This window comes from Felis catus, chromosome B4 (genome assembly GCF_018350175.1).
Source record: "Felis catus isolate Fca126 chromosome B4, F.catus_Fca126_mat1.0, whole genome shotgun sequence".
NCBI lineage: Eukaryota > Metazoa > Chordata > Mammalia > Carnivora > Felidae > Felis > Felis catus.
In genome coordinates, this window is record NC_058374.1 from 103,464,824 (window position 1) to 103,486,397 (window position 21,574).

Here is a 21,574-nt window from a genome sequence, read left to right on the forward strand (position 1 = left end):
AGGCAAGAGCCATTAAAGTTTGGCTTTTAGACTTTTAAAACCTGATTTCCTATCATCACTTTAATTTGCTACTATATCTTTCTGTTAAAAATCAATACCTCATGTTCAGTTTCAAATTTTAATAAGATGTGTCTGCTTCTATATAAGATGATATGTCATAGGAGACATGCTTCTAATCTTTTAGTAAGCAATGAAATTTAGGTCCCTAATTTAATATCTGGATTAAGATCTGTCCTTAGGGTTCATGTAGTAAGATTAAGATATGAAGAATATTGAAAATCTAAATTTCTAAGTTCTAGAATTATATGTGTCTGGTTTTCTGCCAAAGCAGAAGTATTCTTTCTTTTTTTTACACCGACAATGTTTTTTTTAAAAAGAAAGTGTTTATAAAGAATAGACTTCAGAATGTGACTTTTACTGTATTTAATTTGCTAATTAAAGAGAATAAAAACTGGGCGCCTGGGTGGCTCAGTCAGTTAAGCCTCTGACTCTTGATTTTGGCTCAGGTGATGACCTCATGGTTCATGAGTTTGAACCCAGCATTGGAGTCTGCTTGGGGTTCCCTCCCTGTCTCCCTATCTCTCTCTCCTCCCCCACTAATACTCTCTCTGTCTCTCTCAAAATAAATAAATAAACCCTAAAAAAAGAATAAAAACTTACTATTAATAACTAATTAGAGTTATACTAGTGAATTATTCACTATATTGTAATGGACATTTTTATAAAAATTAATAAATATCATTGTGATATTTTATCCATAAGATTGATCTTCATTATTTTTTTCTTTTCTAAAATATATTTTTAAAATTTATTTCTTTATTTTGAGAGAGAGAGATGGGAGGAGGGGCAGAGAGAGAGAGAATTCCAAATCCCAAATCCCAAGCAGGCTTCTCTCTGTCAGTGCAGAGCCCAACATGGGGCTTGAACTCACAAACTGTGAGATCATGACCTGAAATGAGATTCAGAGTCAGATGCTTAACTGACAGAGCCACCCAGGTACCCTAGATTGATCTTCATTATTAACCTTAGATATTAAGGTTCAATATTTACTTTGCCTTGTAATAGTTTACCTACTTAGATAAACCATCCTGTATATTAAAACCTTCTAAAATATTCAGTAGCTCTTATAGCATAAGCTTTCTAGTAATTATCTTTTCTTTCTCTTTTTCTTTCTCTTTCTTTCTTTCTTTCTTTCTTTCTTTCTTTCTTTCTTTCTTTCTTTCTTTCTTTCTTTCTTTCTTAAATATTTAAATTTACACTCTATGCCTCTATGCTAGGAGCTCTTAAGGGTACAATTGTTAAGACATTAGCTTTACCCTCAATTGTTTTATGTTTGGAGAAGTCATTAATAAACAAGAAACTAGAAGGCTGGGATAAATTAAAGCTCTCTTGTTGGAATGTAACTGATTTTGACTGGAGAAACAGCAAGCAGGAAAGTTTCATGGAGGGGGAGGAACTGATACTACATTACAACTCATTTATTTTTCAGGGTATTGTCAGGTAGATTTCCTCAGTAATGAAGCACCTCAGGGTGGTTTTCTTTTCATGGCATTCTGGTTAGGTGCCTGCTATTTCAGGGACCCAACAGTAGGGGGGTCCTGTGATAATCTGTGGGCAAAACTCCAAGGGAAATCCCATCCCAAGGAAATCTTTGAACAAGACTGTACACCTCACAAAGGCGACAACTGACAGATGGTCTTGCCTCCCAGGCAGCAGGAATTCATGGATGTTCTGATGGCATTTATAAAACTGGGCCAGTGTCTGTGTGACTGCTCGACTCTCTGCTTTCTCGGCCTTGCTTGTGTAACTCTTTTTCTGTATCTTTTATTTTTGCATCAGTTCATTGTTTCTGCTTCCTTGTATTTTAAGCTTGCTCTCGTCTGTTCAGCCCCACTCTACCTTCTGTCCTCTTTCTGTCTGTTTACCTTCAAATCTTAATACAAAAAAACTTTAAAAAATCCCCACCATTTTCTGGTTCATGTGTGAGAGATAATCTAATAGACTAAAGTAGTCTTTGTTTCATGCTTGCATTAAACTCTGTTGACCCAAGTTGGTACCATGATTGTATCAGGGGTAGCTGGGTGGCCTGGCTGCATCCCGGCCACAGTGTGAAGAGTGGCAAGATCACCCCTTCTGAGTCATCCTGTGAGGAAAATGAGTTCTCAAGGAGAAAAATCCAAAGCCATTAAATGATCTCTAAAGAAGCCAAAGTTACCAGAAGGTTGTTTTGATGCACCAGAAGATTCTCATTTAGAGAAAGAACCAGCGGCAAAATTTCTGGATGATGTTAATCCTGTTACCAAAGACAAAGGTGGCCCCAGGGCCCCAGAACCTGACCAATATGGAAACTGGAGATGAAAAGTACACTGTATTGATTTTTAAGCCATATTTTGTTTGTTTGTTTATTTTAATAATTTATTGTCACATTAGCTAACATATAGTGTATACAGGGTAGTCTTAGCTTCAAGAGTAGATTCCTGTGATTCATTGCTTACATACAACACCCAGTGCTCCTCCCAACAAGTGCCCTCCTCAATGTCCATCTCCCATTTTCCCACCCCCATCAACCCTCAGTTTGTTCTCTGTATTTAAGAGTCTCTTATAGTTTGTCTCTCTCTCTGTAAATTTTTCCTTCCTTTCCCCTATGGTCTTCTGTTAAGTTTCTCAAATTCCACACATAAGTGAAAACATATGATATCTGTATTTTTCTCACTAGCTTATTTCACTTAGCATAATACTCTCCAGTTCCATCCATGTTATTGCATATGGCAAGATTTCATTCTTTTTCATCGCGTGGTAGTATTCCATGTTATATATATATATACCACATCTTCTTGATCAATTCATCAGTTAATGGACATTTGGGCTCTTTCCATACTTTGGCTATTGTTGATAGTGCTGCTATAAACACTGGGGAACATGTGCCCCTGTGAATCAGCACTCCTGTATCCTTTAGATAAATTCCTAGTAGTGCTATTGCTGGGTTGTAGGGTATTTAAATTTTTAATTTTTTGAGGAAATGCCACACTGTTTTCCAGAGTGTAGACCATATATTATTAACTTCATAGCATGTTTCATGACAGCTGTCAAATATATAGGTAAAATTTGGTAGCATGAAATACTATTTATGGTCTTTATATCCACCACTAATTAATGAAAAAGCCTGAAGACTTCCAAAAGATGATGTAGCAGCAATGGAAACGCATCATTCAAATCTCCTCTTATGGGAAGCAGAATTGACTGAGAACCCCGGCTGCTGCCCCATGGGATCCACCACTGTGTTCCTGCTGAAGTCACAATTCCCTCAAGCTGTTGCCAGCCAATGAATGACTATGGTGGGGTTACAGTAAATGAGTATGCTTGCCCACTCCCATGATGTGTAACATCGGCTCAAAGACTCCCCATTAGCCAGCCCAGAATTTTCTTGGTACTGTGCTGCTGTCTGAGACTCTTCCTACCCAATCTTCTTTTTCTCTCTCTTTCTATTCCTTTTCTTTCCTTTTCTCTCCCCTTCACAGGTGTCAGACTCTGCCTACTTTTCCTCTTTATAATTCAAAATGTCTTCCCAATAAATCTCTTCCACATTAAAAAAAAAACCAAAAAAACAAAAACAAAACCAAAAAACTCTGTTGGCCCATTGGTGAATGTACTGCTTTGGATCCAAACTGCTGTGGGACAGAAAACATGGCTGCTAAGTTTGCTATATCAGAAGAAACTTTGTGTTGGATTGTTTCCCTTAAAAGGGGTAGGGGCTAAGACAGGTGTTTAGATTGACCGACATGTGGAGTAAAATAATATTCTACTTTGAGAGGTGCTGACATTTTGTTTTGGAATCAGTTGGGAGAATATTTTCTATAAATGTTTGTAGTACCTCAGAATAAAAGATTTGAGGAATCCATGTGGCACACTGGTGTTGACCTTGTCCCTCTGGCTTTATAATCATTACTTACTATGTTGCTTAGCAACTCTATAGCATTATCTCCAAATCTAATATTAACTTGAAATACATTAGAAATGAAAATTATAGAAACATGACTCTTAGGAATTGATATTGTCTCAAGTTACTGTCAGCAATAACATGATATTACAAAACAGACCATACAATATAGAATATTTCATGGAAATTCTGAGTTTAATATAAAGAATAATCTAACATTGAGGAACTTTCATTAATAATAATAGAAAGGTAATGGCAATAGAAAGCCTTTCAGCTGGCTTTTCACATCCCATAATCTAAATAACTTTTCTCAAGAGGATGAGCGAAACAAAATCCTGAATTACATATTTTTTTCTTATTTGAAAATCATTCAAGGCAGAAAATGAGGCATGATTTTTTTGAGTACAATGCCATAAGCATCCTAATGACCTTTATTATTCTCCTTTTCAAAATGTAAGCAATGATTTGCAAAAGGATTGTTTAAGAAGAAGCAAAAGCTCTCAGTTCCTATGAAGGAAGGAAGGAAAAATGGGTCACAGAGGGGCACATTAATTACTTTTTCAACACTATTCATTGAAAACCTATCCTCTTGGCACTAGGCTATAGTAATTACATATAAGACAGAAAGAATTTGGCCAAGCCAAAAGAAATATTGAGCTGGCATTCATATTGCTGGTGATATGAAACACTAAGTGTAGAGAATTTATAAGACCTATATGATTTCCAGGTATTTAAAGACTTTTTCACTTTGAAAATAAACACTGACCCATATGTCTAAAAATGAAAGGAATTCAGGAAATGTGTGCAGGCCTTTGAAAATTGAATACAGAGCTCAAAGATAAATGCCACATTTTTTTTTTTTTCTGGTGAAATTCCCACGTTTTACAAGTTAGTGAGAACACTCTTAGAGCAGTGTAGCTTTTAACTTTTGGAGGGATAAGGACTTTAAAATTTGATGAAAACCATGGACTTTCTTCTTAGAAAAATATAGGTAATCAAAAACAACATTTTACAATGAATTTCTAGGGTCTGTAGAGCTATACAAGCCCATCCAGGAAACATATCAAACAAGAAACCCTGATTCTAGAGAATGTGTTCTTAGTGGATACAGTTGGGAGTGGCTGAAGGAAGGAGGAGGTGACATGGAGGTGAGGAAGTTCAGAGTGTATGGGCTAAATACCATTCTCCAAAACTAAGGACTCCCTACAACTTACAGTTGATTTTTCTGCTCAGTCATTGCTAGACCATTCCTAATTTCTCTATAAAAGTAGCATTTTAAAAATTAGGATTTTGAGCTGTCTCTGCTTTTATTCAGCCAAGTGACCTTGGACAATCCATTAACCCTTTTTAACTTCACTTTCTAATCTGTAAAGTGGAGATAATTTAAAAATTATCTTAAGAATTAAATATCAAAGAAATAATTAAATATAACATGTGTAATGTTCAAAGGAAGCCCTCAAATGATACACATTATTGTATTTACTAACAGTACCAAAGTTTTGTATCTATTTCCATTTTAACCTGTAGGCAAATTATTTGGCCAGAAAACTTTTTAAAAATATAATAAAAGATGTTGCCTCAAATGAAAACATTTCTTTTAAAATTTCTCTGACATGTCTTAGGTATTTATTAAAAAGAAACTGTTATGCTAAGTGAAATAAGTCATACAGAGAAAGACAGATACCATATGTTTTCACTCTTATGTGGATCCCCGAGAAACTTAACAGAAGACCGTGGGGGAGGGGAAGAAAAAAAAGAGGGAGAGAGCAAAACCATAAGAGACTCTTAAAAATTGAGAATAAACTGAGGGTTGATGGGGGGTTGGAGGGAGGGCAGGGTGGGTGATGGGCATTGAGGAGGGCACCTGTTGGGATGAGCACTGGGTGTTGTATGGAAACCAATTTGACAATAAATTTCATATTTAAAAACAAAGAAAACAAAGAAAAAAAGAAACAGAAACTGGTTGATAAATTTGATCTACAATAGTAAAATAGAAAAAAAATTTTTGCTAAAACAAAATTTTAATGGAAGATATTAGAGATAAATGTTTAAAGATTGAGCTATCTTGGTTTATTTGCATAAACTTTTTTACATTATTAGATCAAAATGATTTTTATCTTAGAAATAAGATGTATTTTGATTTCAGTACAATCCATTGTTAATCTTGGTCTTTAAAAATTTTTAATAAAAGATAACCAAAAATTATATATAGTATATACTTATATTAATGCATTATTTTTAACATTTCAGAGTGCAGATGATTCAGATATATCTGTCATTGCCCAGAACAAGAAATGCTTTGACAACGATATTGTTTGTTCTAAAAGTGTTTTGATTTCAGTTGGGGACACTGAAATTTATCTGAATGACGCTCCTTACAAAGAGGTTAGTAAATTATTTCTTTTATGATCATGTTAACTTGTCCCGAGAATACTGAAAACAAAATAGAAACGATTTGGGGTACTTTTCTCTGTAAGTGATTACTCGATTTCAATTTTCTTTTCTTTGTTGTTATGCGACTTCAGTAAATCATACTTGTCTTTTTCATTTACACTCCACTTCTCTGTATTCCAATTCTTTCCTCTTTTCTTCATCTCCATGGTGACGATTCTGGCCCCAGCAACCATCACCAATTATCTGGAGTACTACAACCCTCCACAATAGACTCTCGGCTTCCTGTCTTAGTTTTTCTCTTATCCTGCCACACTGCAGCCAGAGTGGCTTCTTTCTAAAATGGGAATCTAATCTCCTGTCACTGTAGTGCCTCACAACTTTCAAATGACTTCCCATTCCCTTATACGATCTCACCAATCTGACCATGGTCAGTCACTTCTCCTGCCTCATGTCTCATCACTTTCTGCTTCGAGCTCATACTCCAGAAGTTGGAGCTCTTATTAGTTCTTTAGATGATCAATTCTTTCTCTCACCTCTGGTTCTTCATGAAAGTCATTGCTCCCACCTGGATCGGCCTTTTCTTTCACTTACTCTTCTATGGTAGGTCTCATCTTAACTCCTTCAGGGAGTTCTTCTTCATACCTTCAAGCACTTTGTTGGGACACAAGTCACACTTTAGTGAAATTATTTGTGTGGTTGTCTGTCTTTTCCATTTGTCTACGAGTTCTGTGAGAAGTGGGGCCATGGTTTCCCTTATTCCTGTATTCTTGGAGCCTGCCCAATTTGAAAGAATGAATACATTTCATTCATTCATTCATACATTTTACTATATACCAAAATATGTATTAATTATTGGGACTAGAACAGTGAAAAGACACTGTGCTTGCCTTTAAAGAATTATACTCAGGCAAGGGAGACATTCATGCAAACAAGAATGTTCAGTGTAATGTGCAAGAGTGTATAGGACAGTATGGGAATCCCTGAGAAGAAGCCAACCTTGGATGTTTAGGGTAGTTGTTAAGAGTGTGGACTTTGGAGTCAGTCAGTAGTGATTTAGAATCCCTGTTTTTTTCACTTGCTAGTTGTGTCACTTTGGCCAAGCTTACTTAACCTCTTTAAGCTGCAGCTATCTCAATTGTAAATTTGGGATGATTAGAGAATCTACCTCTTAAATTCATACAAGGATTAAATGAGATAATGGATTTCAAGAAATGGCTTTCCTCTTCTCCTTCGCCCTCCTTATTTTTGAGAGCTCAGAAGATATGCTCTGGATGAAATGATTTGAACTGAGTCTTAAAGGATGAGTAGGTATTAGGCAGGTGAAGAGGGAGAATAGAAAGGCAGTCAATACAGAAGAATGGTCATGTTAAAAGGAACAGAGTTGAAAGATACAATGGTTTGTTTGGAGAATTGCAAGTGGTTTAGTTTGGTTGAAGTATACAGGGATAGTGGAGGGACAGTATGGCAAAGAGATTCAGGGAGGAGTCTCCAGGCTGACTTTAAAGCAGGGGACATGGGAACACGGGCAGTAGACAGGAGGCTTGTTCCAAACCACAGAGGCTCTTAAATGGTGTAAGATATTTGAACTTGTTTTACAAGTAGGAAATTTTGGCATTGAGAAAGGACATGGTCTGACATATGACTTTTTTTTTAAGTGTATTTATTTATTTTGAGAGAGGCAGAGAGAGAGAGAGAGAGAGAGAGAGAGAGAGAGAGAGAGAGAGAATGAGAGTCCCAAGCAGGTTCTGTGCTGTCAGCACAGAACCCAACAAGGGCTTAAACCCAAGAACCATAAGATCATGACCTGAGCTGAAACCAAGAGTCTAGTGTTTAACTGACTGAACCACCTAGGCACCCCTGATATATGGCCTTTTAAAAAGTGGCCTGTCTGAGATTTTAGAACAGAGTTTCTCAAACTTTGGTCTGTAAATATGCATTAAAATCACCTGGAATATCTATTATAAAAGATGGTTTCTGGGCCCCACCTTAGTAATTAGAATGGCTGAGGTTGAGGATGAAAATCAATTATTTTTAATGGTACCACCAATTCTTCTTGACATTAAAGTTTGAGAACAAGTACTTTAGATCATAGTTTATACTTCAATCGGAAATGTTGAGACCAACCAGGCAGCAATCAAGCTTTTGGCAAAGCAAACAGAGTCTCTATATAATGTTGTTATATTTTGGACATAATTGCTGCAGTTTGGTATAGCTATCAGCTGGATATTCATTTATAGGTAAAGGTTCTAAGAACAAAAATTGTTTTTTTTTAAAGAAAAAACTGAAGAGAAAATAGTAACTGTTCTTGTAGGGACAGTTTGACACATTTTTGAAGCGGTAATTACAGTTCAGTATAGCTTTCAACTTCCAGTGCTCACCTGTATGCATCTCCATATGATGTGTGAATTATGAAGTAAGATAAAGGAAAGTCATAAACATGGTTTCCCCCACTAACAAATCCCCCATTAACATTTTTTTCCTGAGCATTAGAAGTAAAAATAAGTACCATTATTTTATGGCAGATGGATTGCTCATCTAGGTGAAGGAAAAAACTGTCGCTCTTTCAATAAATGCCCAATTTTGTTTTGTCAAATATGTAAGATATAACTATTTTATAAGTGTATTTAAGCTGCCCTTTAAATGTGTTAATTCTCCACATTTATAACTTATCTTTCTAAAATCACTAGAATTTGTTGAAAATGCTATAATTCTCATCTAAAGTGGACGTTTCTATTTTGGGTAATTCATAACACCCTCCCTCTTCCAATGAGCAACATCCTCGCTTCCTAATCTGAACAGAAAGGAGTACAGTATCTCCTTTAGACCAAAGAGAACTGTTTTTCTTGTGGTAAAGCATCCTGTTTAGTAAAAATGAAGGATTTTTTTTAGCTCTACAGGCAAATAGAAACGTTATCTTTCACATCAGGAAAACTGATGCAAAACCAACCTGAAGGAAGTCTAATAATAAGCTGTCTTACCCAAAAATTATTTTTATGTTCTGAAGATTTGTCAACCAGTTCAAGGGAACTTTAATAGGAAAACACACAAAAAAGTGTTTTATGGATTGACAAGAGCTATTAGCCACAAATATTGCACTTACTTGCTTTAATTGCTGCTGATCAGGCTGGAAGATAAGACCTGTGAACAGGCCAGTGCAAGAAGGTTTTAAAAATATATAAATCACACATTGATCTGGTACATCTTCCAAGGAGCTAACATTCAGGTGAGGGAGAAGACAGATAGCAAAGCCAAAGACAAAGCATATAATGGAAGGGTACTGAAAATGTAATCACAACAATAAAAATAGGTTCTGTGGCAGAGAGTGACTTGGGGGCAGGACAGGCTGCACATATTATGGGTTTCCTTAGAAGTGAAAATGTGATGCGCCTTGTTCAGAACAGGAAGTTTTCCCTCTCCCTTTGTTTTGCGCTCTCTCTTGACCTGTCATGTTTTTTTTCCCCCTTTATTTTTAAGGCCTTGGTCACTCAGAGACAAGGATACTCCCAGGTTGAGTGCAGACCCTCACAGGCACCCAGGGCCCTGCCCCAGAACTTCAACTTGGCACTTGGAGTAGAAGGAAGGAGGTTAGGTAGAGTCCATTAGCCATATATGTGGTTACACAATATATATACTATTGTATATAATATACTGAGTATTTTTAAGTTTGACCTTGGTCTAGATGACTGAAAACTCTTTGTAGAGATGACTAAGTTTACTTAATTTGCCCTAAGGGATGTTTCTAAAATGTCATCTATAGTATAGTATTTCCAAACTGTGCATTTGTTATTTTTTGGGGGGAGAAAAATAATCAAAGAATTCCATATCCGCTTCACAATTTTTATTTTGCTTCTGACTAAATTTGCTTTACTTACTTTGATTTAACCATGTATTATTAAAGTTATTATATGAGTTAACTGGAATGTCAGATGTAATGTAAATTTTATAGGGCATAGCACCTGCTCCTAAGGAATGTTGTATATTTGTACTTTAGGCTAAAGGTACTCTAAATTTTCCCAATGGGTTCCATCTCTGGTTTCTCTCTAATGTTATTATTTATAGCACACAAGTTATTTTCTTTTAATAGAAACACGGTCTGTCACTTTCCTATTCAGAAACTTTTATTGAATGCATTTTGCACAAAGAATAGCAACCCTTGACTGTACGGATAACTTGGCTGCAAAAGGGCCTCAGACTATGCTTGTTATGGAATCCATGCTCTAGACTTTTGGTGCTCTCCTCAGTCCTGAACAAATCTTGAACTTTCTTACCCCAAGTCTCTATTCAAGTGATTACTTTTGCTCGGAATGATTTCTTCTCCATTCTCATTTCCAGCTCTGTGTACCTTCCTATGTAGGGCTTCTTGCAGATCCATTCATATCCCACTCCTTGCAAGAAAGCTTTCTAAGTCCCTTAATGGGAATTCACCTCCCCTTTCTCTCTCTCTCTAGATATGAATATAGATGGATAGATAGATATAGATAGATCTTTCTATATGTTGATACATATGTCTATCTATAGATATATCTGTCTATAAATCTATCTGTACATATGTTTTATATATAGAGTATACACACACTTTGTGTTTTTGTTTTTGAATTCTGCAAGTAGCATCATACATTTTTAGTACTCAATCATATTTATTCATCATTAGCAAAGAATTTCTGAGTCAGAAGATATATCCCCTTAATGTACTCTATGTCTGTGCCTTTGTTTATATTCTTTTCTATCACAGAAATATCTTCTCGCCTTCACTTGTTTATCCATGTTAAGCCCCTCTATCCTCTTGTGTCTCATTACCAATTTATGTATTTCCTGTTTTATGCATTTGTTTTGTGTTTTACTATAGAATTCAGACAAGACGGGTCAAGCAAAAATACTAGTACCTAGACACTTATTGGTGGATATTAACTTAATTAATGTTTACATTTTGGTTAGGGAACAAGGAATTCATTTTTTTTCTTTCTTTTCCCTTTTTAAAGAAACGATCAGGTTTTTTTCTGGAAAATAACCCTACATACCAACTTTGGAAGGCAGGGTACTACATAGTAGTATACTTTCCAGAGAATGATATCACTATTCTTTGGGATAAAAAGACAACCATACATATCAAAGTTGGACCCCAGTGGAAGGTAGGTCAACCTGTTTGGTAGATCAATCCAAATGAAATGTGAGAAATGAAATTACAAATACCTTTCAATGTTTTAAGAAAATAAAATAATTGATATTTTCTTTAGGAAACAAGTTGTATGTTCAGAATTACTAACTTGTAACCCAGTGAAGAAAAACTGTACCAACTGGAGTACAGTGCTGTGTGCAGTTCTTTTTAATTTTAACCTTAGAGTAACAGTTTTCCAAAGTTACTTAGGTCAGTTTCTTTCTTCCCATCCCTTTCGGAGTGGTTATATGATATGTTTGCAATATAGTTAGATTCATTTTATTACATTCTGCATTCCATCTTTTCCTCCACATTCTGGGTTTTTTTTTTTGGAAATTTATTTTAAAAATATTATGGTCTAGAGTTCTATGGGCTTTAACAAATGCATGGCATTGTGTATCTATCACCAGTTGTATACAGAACAGACCTATCAACTCCCAAATTTCTTCCATTATTTGCCCCATTATTGTTAACTCTTGTTGATCTATTTTTCATGTCCACAGTTTTGTCTTTATGCAACCTGTTGGGTCTGGCTCCTTTGACTTGGCAAAATATGTTTAAGATTCATCTATACTGTTAAATGAATTAATAGTTTGTTCCTTTATACTGTTGAGTAGTATTCCATTGTATGGATGTACTAGTTTGTTTTATTCATTCATGGTTGAAGATCCAATCTGCGCTGTTTAGAATTTTTGGCAATTTATATTCTAAATTGTTTTAAATATTGTTTTCTGTTAAATGCTTTATAAGTATTATTAAATATGTCTATTATTTTAAATATTTTCAATCCTATTAAATATTTTAAACTCATATATTAAAGTTGTTTTTGAAACACTGATACGTTTTTAGAAATCCAGTTTATCTGAAATTGAAATTGAGACTCATGGATCTAATCTGTGGCAAGTTAGGGAAAAACTGTGATAGTAACAATGTATTCTTATAAAATTATGGAAAGGATACATATGTTTTAAGATTTTAATATGTTGTAAGTTGAAGATATGATTGTGTATTGTCAAGCCATTTTCTTTCAACCTCAAGTGAGATAAAGCCCATAAATCTGTTACTAGGTGTTTGCTGGCTTCTTGCATTTCTTTGATGAAGATGAAATAATTTAGTCATCGCCATGCTTTCTTCAACCATATTCCTCTGCCACTTTAATTATGTATCCTCTCTTCCCTACTTTTTGGAAGTGAATTAACCAATTATTCTTCTACATCTCCCCCTTCGCTGCTGCCTCACATTGTTGGGTGGCCAGTGGTGGAAATGGCCATTGTCTTTGGATAGTTATTGTGGCTTCTGAGAGCTGAGGCACCATGGTAAGCAATGGTCATGACAGGTGCAATCCCAAGGTTATTGTCATCTTTGCTGGAGACACGGGCAGCCTTCTTCATCATCTACTAAGGGCTGCATTCCATTCACCAATACATGAAGAGAACATTCAGTTTCAATGTTTTAAGGAGGATTTCCATTGTTTTAGGAAGATCATTCTTCTCTGTACTTTTGATTTATCTCCCTCTTCTAAGTGTTTCACATTTTTTTTGAGAAAATGCAGTGAGTAATGTTGATGTGAATAATTCATATGGCACTTTCCGTAACCATTTCATAACCTATAACAACCTTTACAAATATGAAGTAAAATGTGGTTTTTATTTATTGTGTATCATGGTGGCATGATACATGGATATTAAAGTTAACTTTTTTCTTTAGACCTTATGTTTTGAAAGTTTTGGCTTTTCAAAGTATGATCTAATGAACAATGTATTATTTTTATTGTTTCAACATTTACAGTGTTACAAAATCTTAAGCTTATCAGGTGGGACTTTCATATTACAAATTTATATGTATATGAATATATACAAAATACATATGCATATACACATATATTGTAGTGTCTATATTATACTTTTCCAAGTTACTTACATTATTGTATCAATGCTAAGACAATGGTAAGAGTGGATAGATAAAATTTGGGGGATGGTAAAACGTTATAAGAATTTTAAAATAACTTAAATACAATTAAGTAAATATGAAATTACACCATCTTGAAACATATTTATATGTGTGGAAATTCTTAAAATGTCAATTTTAAATCTTTAAAAATTTTTAGTGACTGAGCCTTTAAATGTTGAAGTGAATATAGAATATTTCATATTTCATGATAATTTTCTTTCACTTTAGAACAAACTATCAGGATTATGTGGAAACTTCGACAAATGTACTTCAAATGATATGACCACATCCAATAACTTAGAAGTGAGAAATGCCCAGGTATTTGGAGATAGTTGGGCATTGGGGCAGGTAAGTAGAATGTATGTATTACAGAACTTAAAAAATATTTTGGTATATTTATCATTTTATTCTCATAGGAATATTTATTTAGATAATACTATTTTATGTCATAGCTGACAACTTACTTTCACATTTACTTTCTCATGTAATTCTTGTGACAGTCTTGTAATGTTAAGGGCATTGCCTCTATATTATAGATGAAGAAATTGAAGCTCAGGAAAGTTAAATGACCTGACTAATATATGCTCAGAAAGAAGCAGAGGTGACGTTCAAATTCACGTCTTTTAATCTTATACTTTTCCTTCCATAAAGCAAAATGCTTTATCAAGGTATTTATATTTCTAATAATGTAACTTTTGTCAACTCAAAGCAATGGATAAATGAAGGCAGAATTTCTTACCATTTGTTCTCCAGACATGGCTGTGTGTGGGGTGGGAATGGGTAGGGAGTGGATTTGTGGTCAACTACATTTGGGAGCAATTTGAATAAATTAAGTTAGACATATTTCTTTTTTGAAGGATTTCTTGAAGAAGATATGTCTTAAGTTAGACATATTTCTTTTTTGAAGGATTTCCTTCCAAGGGAGGGATGAATTTGAAGGATTTTCCAACTTATTGACACAGAACCTATGTTTTTATGTATTAGCTCTGAAGGAAATAGTGTCTTATGGGTCACACTTTGAGAAATGCTGAATTAACTCCGGAAACAGAGTCAAATTGAAAATTGGTGTCATTATTTTCTTCTACTTTCTCTTTTTAGCCTATTTTTCTTTCTGGCTAAGAGTGGTATCCACAACTACAGTTTTCTGATTGGTTACTATTGGATTAATTGCTTTACCACTTTACCCATTTTACCTAATATATCTAAATTTCTTTAAAAACATAAGAGGGGCCTCAGATAAAACATTCACCTAATTCAGTAAAATTTAAGCAGCATATTTCATTGTGGTCTAAGCTGAAAAGTACAAGCCTTTTATTTAATATATGAACTTCCTACTCTATGGAGAGATACCAAATCCTTTTTATTATGGCTCTCATATATCTTGTGGCATTAGGAAGTTTTTGAAGGAAATACCTTATATTTGTTCTTTCAAAATGAATTAAGGTATAAACAATTTATAATAATACCTAAATATTTGGATCAAAGAATTTTAGACTCACTATAATGTATATTCTTATTCATACCTAATCCAAAAATAAAAATTAAGAAAAAGTTTTTTCATTTGGTAAGTTCTATTTAACACTTCATATTTTCCAGATTCTTTGAACCCATAAAATGATTAAAACAAAGCCTCTGTCATTAGAAATTTCGAGTCTAGTTTGGTAGTTGAGGTAGAAAAATTAACAATGAACATATGAGACAGGTAGGTGCTTTGATAGAGGTGAATGGCTTGGACTTCCTTATGGTCAAAGGAAAGTTCCTGAAGAAGGTGTCATTGGGCTGAATCCTGCAAGCCTTATGGTAGCTACAAAAATGAAGGTGATGGGTAACAGCATAGCAGGAAAGGAGAGAGCAGCCCATTAAAAGGTGTCAGGAACACTGGTGCCTTATCGGATTTCAAGAAGTTGTGTATGGTAGTTCTGGAGGGTCTGAAGTAGGCAATGGCTAGGATGCAGAGTATAGAGTGGCAAGATAGTCCTAGGATCTACCTAAAACTAGTTGGGAGTTTCTTTAATCCAGCTAGTTGTGTTAAGTCAGAGAAGATTTAGAAAACGACACAAACCTATGAGGCATTAAAGATTAAAATCATTAGCATCTGCTGAAAGATTGTATTTAGGAAATAAATCTGGAGGATTCAAGGAAGTCTCCTATCTTGCTGGCTTACTGGGTGGATGCTGGCACTCTTCACTGAGGAGAGTAGATGGTGGAGAACAGTGGGTACAGGACAGAGGTGCAAAGGTAAGAATAGGTTAGGATGCACTAAAGAGAAGCAATAGAGAAATTTATGTGGAGATTTCCAGTTTTGAGATTCAAGAAAGAGATTTGGGTGGAAATACAGATTTGGCACTTACTAGTGTATACAGGTTGTTGAAGCCATGAGAAGTGTATAGAGTGGGGAAAACCAGGTTTGAGGATCAAGCTTTGTATAGACGGAAGGGGTAGAAGAATGGGGTGTAGCAGCCAATGAATTAGGAGAAAACCCAGAAGAAAATGGTGTCACAAGGAACAAATGAGGAGAGATGTTTAAAAAGGGTGAAGTAATATACAGAGTCAGTGGTAGCAAAAGGTTAAGTGAGATGAACACCAAAACATGGCCTTTATATTTAGGCAACTCTCATGAAGAGACAATTGATGACATTTCCAAGGTGGTTTCAGGGAGGTGGATTAGAAGAGGCAGAGACCACATTTCTGAGTATGTGGGAGGTGAGCCTGTAGACACTTGTGCCTGTACAACTTCTCAGAGAATGGCTGTGACAGAAACGAAAGAGCTGAAACTGGAAAAAGAAAGAGAATCATTTGCTCACGCAGTTTTTTAATGACCACATTTGAAACACATTCAAAAACTGTTTACTCTCTCTCTAATATCGCCATAATTTTAACACTATGCTTAGTTGTTTTAAAAAAATAATATACACTATTAACATTGAGTTGGCTGACTACAGATGCTTTAGGTAAAACCTGTCTAAAAGAATGAGAATACAGTAGATGTGATTGTAGTGGATGGAGTCAGAATGGTTTACTCTGGTTTCGGCTTCAGAAGTCCCCCCTGGGAAACTTTCTCTTCTCCCTTTTTTTTTTCTTCAACAGTGTGAAACCCCAAGTGAGTTATTTAAACCCTGTGAGGCACATCAAAACAAATTTCCTTATGCCAAGAAAGAATGCTCCATTTTGTACAGCGATGTTTTTGCTCCGTGTCGCAATGTGGTAACTGAATACTTTACTAAACTTTCACATTTAAACGGGTACTGCCATTATCTATGCTATTTGAGATGAATGGGACAAGCAAGTTAGCTAACTATTGGCTCTTCAGGTGTACTACCTAACCATTGTTAAGAAGACAGATTTGGTAGTTTGTTTTTCTGTAGAAGAGATGCATCCAGTTGACTTACTTTCCTTCTCAATCTGTCTTATGTAACAGCATACATTTATACGTAATATTTGTAGTACTCTGTTCTAGTTTACAGAACATTTTGACATATATCCTCAAAGTCAGAAATGATACATCAAAGCCACAAATGTTTTTCTTCAGCGCATTGCTTCATTTCATGGGTGTTCTTCTCCTCAATCCAATGTATTGTTTAAAAGTATTAGTGGTGGCACATTTTAAAATGGTCTTAAAAGCATACCAAGATGGAGTGTGATTTATTCAGAAATTTAAATTTCTTTTTTTTTTTAAGTTTATTTATTTTGAGAGAGCGAGAGAGCGAGCATGTGCATGCATGTGTATGCACACACAAGCAGAGAGAAGAAGAGACAGAATCCCAGGCAGTCTCCATGCCATCAGTGGACAGCCAATGTGGGGCTCGAACTCACGAACTGTGAGACCATGACCTGAGCTGAGATCAAGAGTCAGATGCTTAACTGACTCAGGCACCCCAGAAATTTAAATTTCTAAATGCCTTCCCAACATAATAATTTTAGACCCCAATAAAGTTAAAAAAAATAAAGTATTCATAAAAATCAGTAAAAGTGCAATTGGTAATAGAACATTCTTTTAATACTATGAGAACATGCCAATAATGAAACAGCGAGCTTCTACAAAATATAAAAATGTTACTAGATTGCAGGTGCTGAAATTCTGTTTTTTGTTAACCCTATTACCTGTTTTGCTAGTTTTTTGATCCTACATTTGCCTAATAAATTCCTTTCTCCTTTGGTCCATAAAAAGTTTTGAGATATTGAGAACTCTAGGTGGCAGTATTAGGCTGATAATGCCAAATTTTGAACCGACCAGTTAGTTTTCTTTTAGAAGGTTGAATTTTAATCAGTTATTGTCAGTACTTATTGAAATTAACTCATTTTCCATTCCATTTTCAGATTGATGTCACTTCTTTTGCCAAAAATTGCCATGAAGACACGTGTAACTGTAATCTCGGTGGGGACTGTGAATGTTTATGCACAAGCGTAGCAGCATATGCATACAAATGTTGTCAGGAAGGGGTATCTGTTCACTGGAGGTCATCCACTGTTTGTTGTGAGTACCCTACTTAGAACATCAGCATCAGGTGAGAATCTCATAAAGAGATTAACCATCTTATCATCGAACAAATACCATGGAATGCATAGAAATAGGATTTGTTTAAGACAACTAAGTTTTATATTCCTTTGACAGTGCAGATAAACTGTAGTATATCTATAAAGGATTTATAAAAATAAAAATTGAGGTCAAATTTTCCCTTCTGTGTCTGACTATTGTCACTTTAACGTTTGAACTATAAATTATACACCATCCTCAAATCATTTATGACTGCATTCCCCTTATGGCTGTGAAATTTCACTTTCTGATTATCAGAAATGTATTTTTTAAAAAGGCATTTGAATTTGCTTTCAGAATCACATTTTTAAACTTTTGATTTACTTGTGTAGATGGCTAAGTCATCGAAAGAATGCTTAAGATTTAACACTTTCAGTTGACATTTCTAAATAGGCAGATATATTTGCCTACCTATAAAATAACTTATAAAATCTGATTAATGACAACACATCACTCTTAAAGAATTCTCTTTGCTTAGAGGAAGTTCCCAAATAATGATATCCTTCTGTGTTCTTTCTTTTGGTCACTGATAAACATATAACCATATTTTGCATGCATTCAGATAAGTGGTCAGATTCTTATACAGTTTAATATTTATTCTTTTATGTTTTAGCACTTGACTGTGAATATTACAATGAAGGTATGTGATATTTATTTATTGATTTATTTTTTTTCTGTTTGCTATTCTACCTTTTAAAAAAAATATAATTTATTGTCAAATTGGTTTCCATATAACACCCAGTGCTCATCCCAGCAAGTGTCCTCCTCAATGCCCATCACCCACTTTCCCCTCTCCCTCACCACCCCCCACCCCCGTCAACCCTCAGTTTGTTCTCAGTACTTAAGAGTCTCTTATGGTTTGCCTCCCTCCCTCTCTGTAACTTGTTTTTTCTCCTTCCTCTCCCCCATGGTCTTCTGTTAAGTTTCTCAAGATCCACATATGAGTGAAAACATATGGTATCTGTCTTTCTCTGCCTGACTTATTTCTCTTAGCATAATACCCTCCAGTTCCATCCACATTGCTGCAAATGGTCAGATTTCACTCCTTCTCACTGTTAAGTAGTATTCCATTATATATGTAAACCACATGTTATTTATCCATTCGTCAGTTGATGAACATTTAGGCTCTTTCCATAATTTGGCTATTGTTGAAAGTGCTGCTATAAACACTGGGGTACACGTGCCCCTATGCATCAGCACTCCTGTATCCCTTGGATGAATTCCTAGCAGTGCTATTGCTGGGTCATAGGGTGGTTCTATTTTTAATTTTTTGAGGAACCTCCACATTGTTTTCCAGAGTGGCTGCACCAGTTTGCATTCCCACCAACAGTGCAAGAGGGTTCCCATTTTTCCACATCCTTGCCAACATCTATAGTCTCCGGATTTGTTCATTTTAGCCACTCTGACTGGCATGAGGTGATATCTCAGTGTGGTTTTGATTTGTATTTCCCTGATCATGAGTGACATTGAGCATTTCTTCATGTGTCCGTTGGCCATCTGGGTGTATTCTTTGGAAAAGTATCTATTCATGTCTTCTGCCCATTTCTTAACTGGACTATTTGTTTTTCTGGTGTGGAGTTTGGTGAGTTCTTTATAGATTTTGGATACTAGCCCTTTGTCTGATATGTCATTTGCAAATATCTTTTCCCATTCCATTGGTTGCCTTTTAGTTTTGTTGATTGTTTCCTTTGCAGTACAGAAGCTTTTTATCTTGATGAGGTTCATTTTTGCTTTTAATTCCCTTGCCTTTGGAGATGTGTCAAGTAAGAAATTGCTGTGGCTGAGGTCAGAGAGGTTTTTTCCTGCTTTTCTCCTCTAGGGTTTTGATGGTTTCCTGTCTCACATTCAGGTCCTTCATCCATTTTGAGTTTATTGTGTATGGTGTAAGAAAGTGGTCTAGTTTCATTCTTCTGCATGTTGCTGTCCAGTTCTCCCAGCCCCATTTGTTAAAGAGACTGTCTTTTTTTTTCCTTTGGATATTCCTGCTTTGTCAAAGATTAGTTGGCCATATATTCTGGTCCAGTTCTGGGGTCTCTATTCTATTGCATTGGTCCATGTATCTGTTTTTGTGCCAATACCATACTTTCTTGATGATTACATCTTTATAGCAGAGGCTAAAGTCTGGGATTGTGATGCCCCCCACTTTGGTTTTCTTCTTCAATATTACTTTGGCTGTTTGATGTCTTTTGTGGTTCCATACAAATTTTAGGATTGTTTGTTTTACCTTTGAGAAGAATGCTGATGCAATCTTTTTTTTTTTAATTTTTAATGTTTTATTTATTTTTGAGACAGAGAGACAGAGCATGAGCAGGGGAGGGGCAGAGAGAGAGGGAGGCACAGAATCGGAAGCAGGCTCCAGGCTCTGAGCTGTCAGCACAGAGCCCGACACGGGGCTCGAACTCACGAACTGTGAGATCATGACCTGAGCTGAAGTCAGATGCTCAACCAACTGAGCCACCCAGGCGGCCCAGAATGCTGATGCAATCTTGATTGGGATTGCATTGAGTGTGCAGATTGCTTTGGGTAGTATTGACATTTTAACAATGTTTATTCTTCCAACCCATGAGAATGGAATGTTTTTCCATTTGTTTGTGTCTTCTTCAATTTCCTTCATAACCTTTCTACAGTTTTCAGCATACAGATCTTTTACATTTTTGGTTATTCTTAGGTATTTTATGGTTCTTGGTGCAATTATGAATGGGATCACTTTCTTTATTTCTCTTTCTGTTACTTCATCATTGGTGTATAAAAATGCAACCAATTTCTGTACATTGATTTTATACCTTGTGACTTTGCTGAATTCATGTATCAGTTCTAGCAGACTTTTGGTGGAATCTGTTGGATTTTCCATGTAGCGTATCATGTCATCTGCAAAAAGTGAAAGTTTGACTTCATCTTTGCTAATTTTGATGCCTTTTATTTCATTTTGTTGTCTGATTGCTGATGCTAGAAATTCCAAAACTATGTTAAACAACAGTGGTAAGAGTGGACATCCCTGTCATGTTCCTGATCTCAGGGGGAAAGCTCTCAGTTTTTCCCCATTGAGGATGAGATTAGCTTTGGGCTTTTCATAAATGGCTTTTATGATGTTTATGTACGTTCCTTCTATCCTGGCTTTCTCGAGAATTTTTATTAAGAAAGGATGCTGAATTTTGTCAAATGCTTTTTCTGCATCTATTGACAGGATCATATGATTCTTATCTTTTCTTTTATTAATGTGATGTATCACGTTGATTGATTTGCGAATATTGAACCAGCCCTGTGGCCCAGGAATGAATCCTACTTGATCATGGTGAATAATTCTTTTTATATGCTGTTGAATGAGATTTGCTAGTATCTTGTTGAGAATTTTTGCATCCATATTCATCAGGGATATTGGCCTGTAGTTGTCTTTTTTTGCTGGATCTCTGTCTGGTTTGGGAATCAAAGTAATGCTGGCTTCACAGAATGAGTCTGGAAGTTTTCCTTCCATTTGTATTTTTTGGAACAACTTGAGAAGGATAGGTATTAACTCTGCTTTAAATGTCTGGTAGAATTCCCCAGGGAAGCCATCTGGTCAAGGACTCTTATTTGTTGGGAGATTTTTGATAACTGATTCAATTTC

The 21,574-nt window shown here is 35.5% G+C and overlaps 1 protein-coding gene across 1 annotated transcript in view; it reads left to right on the forward strand.

Moving 5' to 3' along the window:
* The window catches only part of OTOGL (otogelin like), a 140,699-nt gene that overhangs the window by 59,484 nt on the left and 59,641 nt on the right, over positions 1-21,574 (forward strand). The window contains exons 26-31 of the mRNA XM_019835272.3: positions 6,188-6,322; positions 11,311-11,460; positions 13,665-13,784; positions 16,524-16,640; positions 17,754-17,910; positions 18,584-18,610. Coding sequence (XP_019690831.2) covers positions 6,188-6,322; positions 11,311-11,460; positions 13,665-13,784; positions 16,524-16,640; positions 17,754-17,910; positions 18,584-18,610 — 706 coding nt within the window. The remainder of the gene's footprint in view (positions 1-6,187; positions 6,323-11,310; positions 11,461-13,664; positions 13,785-16,523; positions 16,641-17,753; positions 17,911-18,583; positions 18,611-21,574) is intronic.